The sequence below is a fragment of the Glandiceps talaboti genome, chromosome 17, assembly GCF_964340395.1.
Source record: "Glandiceps talaboti chromosome 17, keGlaTala1.1, whole genome shotgun sequence".
In the NCBI taxonomy this organism is placed as follows: Eukaryota; Metazoa; Hemichordata; class Enteropneusta; family Spengelidae; genus Glandiceps; species Glandiceps talaboti.
In genome coordinates, this window is record NC_135565.1 from 23,376,929 (window position 1) to 23,382,687 (window position 5,759).

At 35.9% G+C, this 5,759-nt stretch overlaps 1 protein-coding gene across 1 annotated transcript in view; it reads right to left on the minus strand.

Moving 5' to 3' along the window:
- LOC144448414 (1,25-dihydroxyvitamin D(3) 24-hydroxylase, mitochondrial-like) overlaps positions 1-5,533 on the minus strand; it is a 7,841-nt gene extending 2,308 nt beyond the window's left edge. Inside the window, exons 1-6 of the mRNA XM_078138653.1 lie at positions 5,085-5,533; positions 3,768-3,958; positions 2,228-2,437; positions 1,354-1,526; positions 912-1,078; positions 93-171 (exon numbers count right to left, since the gene is read on the minus strand). Coding sequence (XP_077994779.1) covers positions 93-171; positions 912-1,078; positions 1,354-1,526; positions 2,228-2,437; positions 3,768-3,958; positions 5,085-5,533 — 1,269 coding nt within the window. The remainder of the gene's footprint in view (positions 1-92; positions 172-911; positions 1,079-1,353; positions 1,527-2,227; positions 2,438-3,767; positions 3,959-5,084) is intronic.
- Positions 5,534-5,759: the final 226 nt, after the last annotated feature.

Consider the following 5,759-nt stretch of genomic DNA (forward strand, 5'->3'; position numbering starts at 1 on the left):
ATACATACATACATAAATACATACATACATACATACATACATACATACATACATACATACATACATACATACATACATACATACTTACTTACTTTAGCTGGTATCTTATACCCACGAATAACGATGTCCTGGTCCAAAATACGACTGTTTCTGGTAATGACGGGGTACAGTCTGAAAACAAGGGAGACAAAATGAGAAGAAATGCATCTAGTCTATAGAGTGAAGTATTTCATAAAATATTCATAAAAATAAGTAGGCATTTTTTAAATTGATATATCGTGACTATTGTCCATCAAAGTCCAATATTCCCCATTGCACATGTCTCTATAAAGAAACTTTTATATGTTGACAAACACGATGTGTTGCCTAGTGACCAATGAATAAGTTTTTACCCATCCAAAATTCGGACCTCACATTGAATGTGCTTAATTATTTGTATAACAGCAGAGTTCATTTGGGGAAATTGTCTGATTTTAGTCCGATTATATACAGACATTAGACAGACAAAGAAACATTTAAGACTGAGCCATATCTTATCTTTAATTGCATAACTATCAACGTCAAAAATGGAGTTTTCAAGTTTGTGTTATTTATTCGAATACAGAGTTAACAGAAGTGTTCACACAGCTGAAATATGAAGTATAGCGATTGCACAGAGGAATACTGTGCAGTGTATAATGTTACACTAGTTGCACTCTAGTCTGTCTGTCTGTCTGTCTGTCTGTCTGTCTGTCTGTCTATCTATATATGTCTGTCTGTGTGTGTCTGTCTATATATGTCTATGTGTGTGTCTGTCTGTCTGTCTGTCTGTCTGTCTGTCTGTCTGTCTGTCTGTCTAGATCTGTGTTAAATAATAACTCACTTGGGTTCTAACACATTTAAATCATATACATATATACACACACACGAACCTCATTGATTCCTTCAATACTGCTCTAAGATACGGCATTTGGTTTATATGTTTACATGTTGGAGTTTCTCCTCTTGGGACAACACGACAAACTTCTTCATGAAGTAAGTTTTGTACATGTGGATGTTTCGCTAAATTATAGAGCGCCCAGAGGGTTGTGTTTGATGTCTGTTCGTAAATAAACAAGTTAAACATCGATTAATTTCACAAGGCCGACGGATACTTTGTTAACTGTATGGGGAAATAAAAACAAGATGTTAAATTCTCAAAGTACTTTCATTATTTAAAATAGGATCAGGAACAAGCTTTCACGTGGTGACTGCTGAGCTAAAACCTTGAATTTTGGTTTCCAGTGAAATGTGTTCTGGGCCCGAGGAGCTTTTTACCTTAAGTTATACGTTGAAGCGAAAAGAACAATTCAATAGGATATTATATTAACTTACGGTATCAATGGCAACTGCTAATAAATCAGTAACATTTCCGTAAATTTCTCCTGCATCCAATGTTGCCTGGGAAACCATGTAAGTGAGGAAATCAGAATCTTCTTCATCATTTTCTTGTTTTTCTAGCAATCGTTTAGTCATTTCATCCATCCTTCCATCTATCAGTTTCTTTGCTAAATGTTGATGACAGAACACACACCAATCAATATTTTGTGATTGAGAATATCTGACGCGTAGACTTTACCACGTGATCAGGCCAATCGTCCCAAGAACAACTGCCCAAGGACAATAGACGAACAGCAGAAAATAAATAAATGTAAACAATATTGTCCGTTGTCCACGGGTGGAGGTAGTTGCCCAAGAACCCTTTGACAGCATACAATATGCAGTCTATTTACGAATATATATTATTATGATATGATATATAATATATGATGTGAACACGACTATATGTTTTTTTTCAAAACTCTCTTACATGATTCATTCTGATGTAGCTCAAACCTGAACTTGAGTACAAATGACATACTCTCTGGTGTGCAAGGACCTATATGTATGTGTACTACTATGTTAGATGACCCATTGCAATCAGAATGATATCTACATATGTATGCCCATATTATGTAACTTGCATACATTTCATGTGAGTGTGCAGGTGTACTAGGTGAAGTTCTAAGTGTACGGGTCTGGTACACAACCAAGTTCCATCCCTGTAACTGCTGCTCAGCAATAAATACTTCTGCTTAAAATGCAATTTCACACAACTACGAAAGCATTATATTACCAAGAGCGTACGTTCGGCTAGAACGTCAAATCGAGTTGTTCACTCGCTGCCCATAGATGGCATAGTAACTCTGCTTAAATTAATAATATATACCTGTAGCAAACACTATGTCCCATTCTTTGACATGTTTCTTCCAAATCCAAGTGTTCAGTTTTTGTTGTATCGAGGCTGGAACCAAAGACATCCATAGCAGGTTCGTTGTCTCACCCAAATCATGGACAGCTTGGATGAATTCTTGTGCCTCTGGATGTGGTTTGTCATCTAAAAGATTCATCTTCTTATTAAGAATGATGGCACAGGCAGCTGTCAATTAAGATAATACAAGTATATGCTGTAATATTGCTATGGGAAACTGGATGTCAATGTGCATTTATTGTTATCAAAGCTGTTTGAAAAGTTGTTGTAATTTATGCAGTTGTTATACAAACATAAAACACGTGTTCATGAACATGTGATTTAGCAATACAAAAGGGGATTTCTGTAGGCAACGTAGACAAACCTGCAGTGTAAAGTATGTGGACCACCGTACAAAACAATCACACCAAATTACAAAAAAGTTTCAAGATCAATATTGGTACCATCCACACTCTATCATTGGACCTGACAATGTTATGAATACAAGCGATTTTGTAGTATTGATTGCTCACAAAAGTAAATTTGTGGAAATAGGCGTGTAGACCATGCTGGTTGCAAGAAGTCCTGGGATTTAAGGAACAGTAGTAAGTTAGCTAGCAAACAAACAAACAAGCAAACAAACAAACAAACACACACACAAACAAACAAACAATAATCATCCAACCACCCACGCATACATACATACATACATACATACATACATACATACATACATACATACATACGTATATATACATACATACATACATACATACATACATATTTACATCAATACATACATACATGCATACATACATGCATGCATGCATGCATACATACATACATACATACATACACACATACACACACACACATACATACATACATACATACATACATACATACACACACACATACATACATACATACATACATACATACATACACACACACATACATACATACATACATACATACATACATACATACATACATACATACATACATACATACATACATACATGGACCGAACAAATACAAGTAAACAAATATCTCTCAAACTATGCATACTGACTCTGAGTAAACTAAAGTTTATTTATAAGTTAGTAATATAAGAAAACTTAATGTATTATAGAAATATAGTAGTAGTAGTAGTAGTAGTAGTAGTAGTAGTAGTAGTAGTACTGTAGTAGTAGTAGTTGTAGTAGTAGTAGTAGTAGTAGTACTGTAGTAGTAGTAGTAGTAGTAGTAGTAGTAGTAATAGTAGTAGTAGTAGTAGTAGTAGTACTATAGTAGTAGTAGTAGTAGTAGTAGTAGTAGTAGTAGTAGTAGTAGTAGTAGTAGTAGTAGTACTGTAGTAGTAGTAGTAGTAGTAGTAGTAGTAGTAGTAGTAGTAGTAGTAGTTTACTATTTACTCGTTTGTTTGTTGGTTTGTTTGTTTTGGTAGCTTGTTTATTTTTCGTTTGTTAATTTTCAATGCTGTCCTGGGCTCCCTGAGTTTGAGTTAATGTATTCTTACATTCCAGTGACCAGGTGAACAGTATGTTTTCAATATCTGGTACAACATTATCAGACTGTCTGACTCTGACAACTTTGTTTAACATTTCAGTGACCACTTCATTGACTGTGTCGTTGTAAGATGCCACTTCTTTTGGTCGCATCATACGTTTGTTGAGGACAGTTCTGTGGCGATGCCAGTCAGCACCTTCACTGGAAGAGAACACCGATAAAAGCAACGATTACAACCGAACAGTATTCAGAATGTTCTATTAAACACGGCTAACTTTCATAGTAGAATGCATCCCCGGGACCAATTCCCCTGAAAAACAAAGTTCTTAAATTCTCTCTAAATTTTGCCATATGAAAACGTGATCCTGATCATTTGAAATAATAACAGAATTTGTGGATCCATCGTCAAGGATATCGATAGTCTTTCTCACACAGAGGTAACCCACGGTATTCGGTAGCCATATTGGATTCTAAAATATATTAACTTTGATGTCATCCTGACCGCTATTTTGAAAAATGTGTGTAGAGGGACATACATTTTTCTTGATTTTACACTAAGAATGAGATAAAGTTTTCTTGAACAAAGTGATAGTAAAAATTTAAGATTTTTATCTCCGAAGTTCATACAACTTTAACACAAATGTTACATATTAATTGTATTCTGGTGTCTTCTTTGAAGTGACGTCACATTATAATTTATGCTGGAACATTATTTCACGTTTAGCGGAATTTGAAATAAAACGAAAATGTTACATCGCATCTCCTAAATAAATGTTGCATTCTATTGAATGGCCTCAAATCGTTAGATGTACAATTAGACTATAGTCAGGCTAGACTTTGATAATGCCCTTGGAAATATGGAAATATCGGAATGTTCCATCTGGAGAATATAACGAAGGTCCTGAACATTTGGCATAAGCCGAATTCGTTGGATGGTGTGTGTGTGTGTGTGGGGGGGGGGGGTTGCGCGGCATACTCAGAAGTACTTGTAACATTCAACCATAGACGTTGTCTCTTTCCAACGTACATGATTCAACTTACTAACTGAGAAGAAATATATCATTGCTGTCAGCAGAATTTAAATCTTCTCTTCAACGATCTAACACACAATTGATTCAATGGTATAATTTAGAATACGTGAAGGCAACCCCTATTATGCCACAAGGTATGCTAACAACAGCACAAGGTGATTGTAATGTCATTGAGGGAATGCATCGCCTTGAACACTACAGAATAGTTTAATCGCGGTTTTATGAAAGCATTTTCACACGAGTTAAAAAACGCCATATCAACTCAGCTTGTGACATTTTCACATATGTTTACTTACTGCAATACAACACCACACGAATACCCACGATAATTTCTATATTGAATCCATGGCTGGATAGGTATTCTCATGGGATACTTTCCTTCATTCTGATAAACCTTCTCGAGATCTTTAGGATCACATAAAGTGACCAGAGCAAGGGAGCCAATTTTCTGTTTCCACATCGGTCCATATTCTTTCCTGAACTTGGCAAACTCTGGCCACGGTTTTCTTATTGACCCTGTTACAAAGGCAAGAATACTAGAGAACACTGTTTTGAGTTCGTTAGGCCCAGGTACTTCGTCAAAGGGTTTGATTTCCCCAATGTCTTGTTTTCCGACGGTTTTCTGATTAGTCGAACTTGGTGGAGTTGAAAATCGAACCGAAGAAAGCAGTCTGATGTTTTGTTTGGTGTATATCTGGAGCAAATCTCTGCTGGCCACTTCTAAGGTACATACATGACTCGCCATTTTGTGTATTGGAGGCTAACAGCCAGGTAACACCCACGCACCTTAAAAAACCTTTGAACTGCTTGTGAGTTATAACCTTTGTAAATCACGTGATCTACAAATTCATCTGATGGATATTTTGGTCTTACTTAATAGTTCGCGATAATTAATAGCAAAAACAAATTGCATGATTTGGCCACGCTTGTTGGTACAGATATTAGGGGGTTCGATTTAGTTAGCTTTGTAA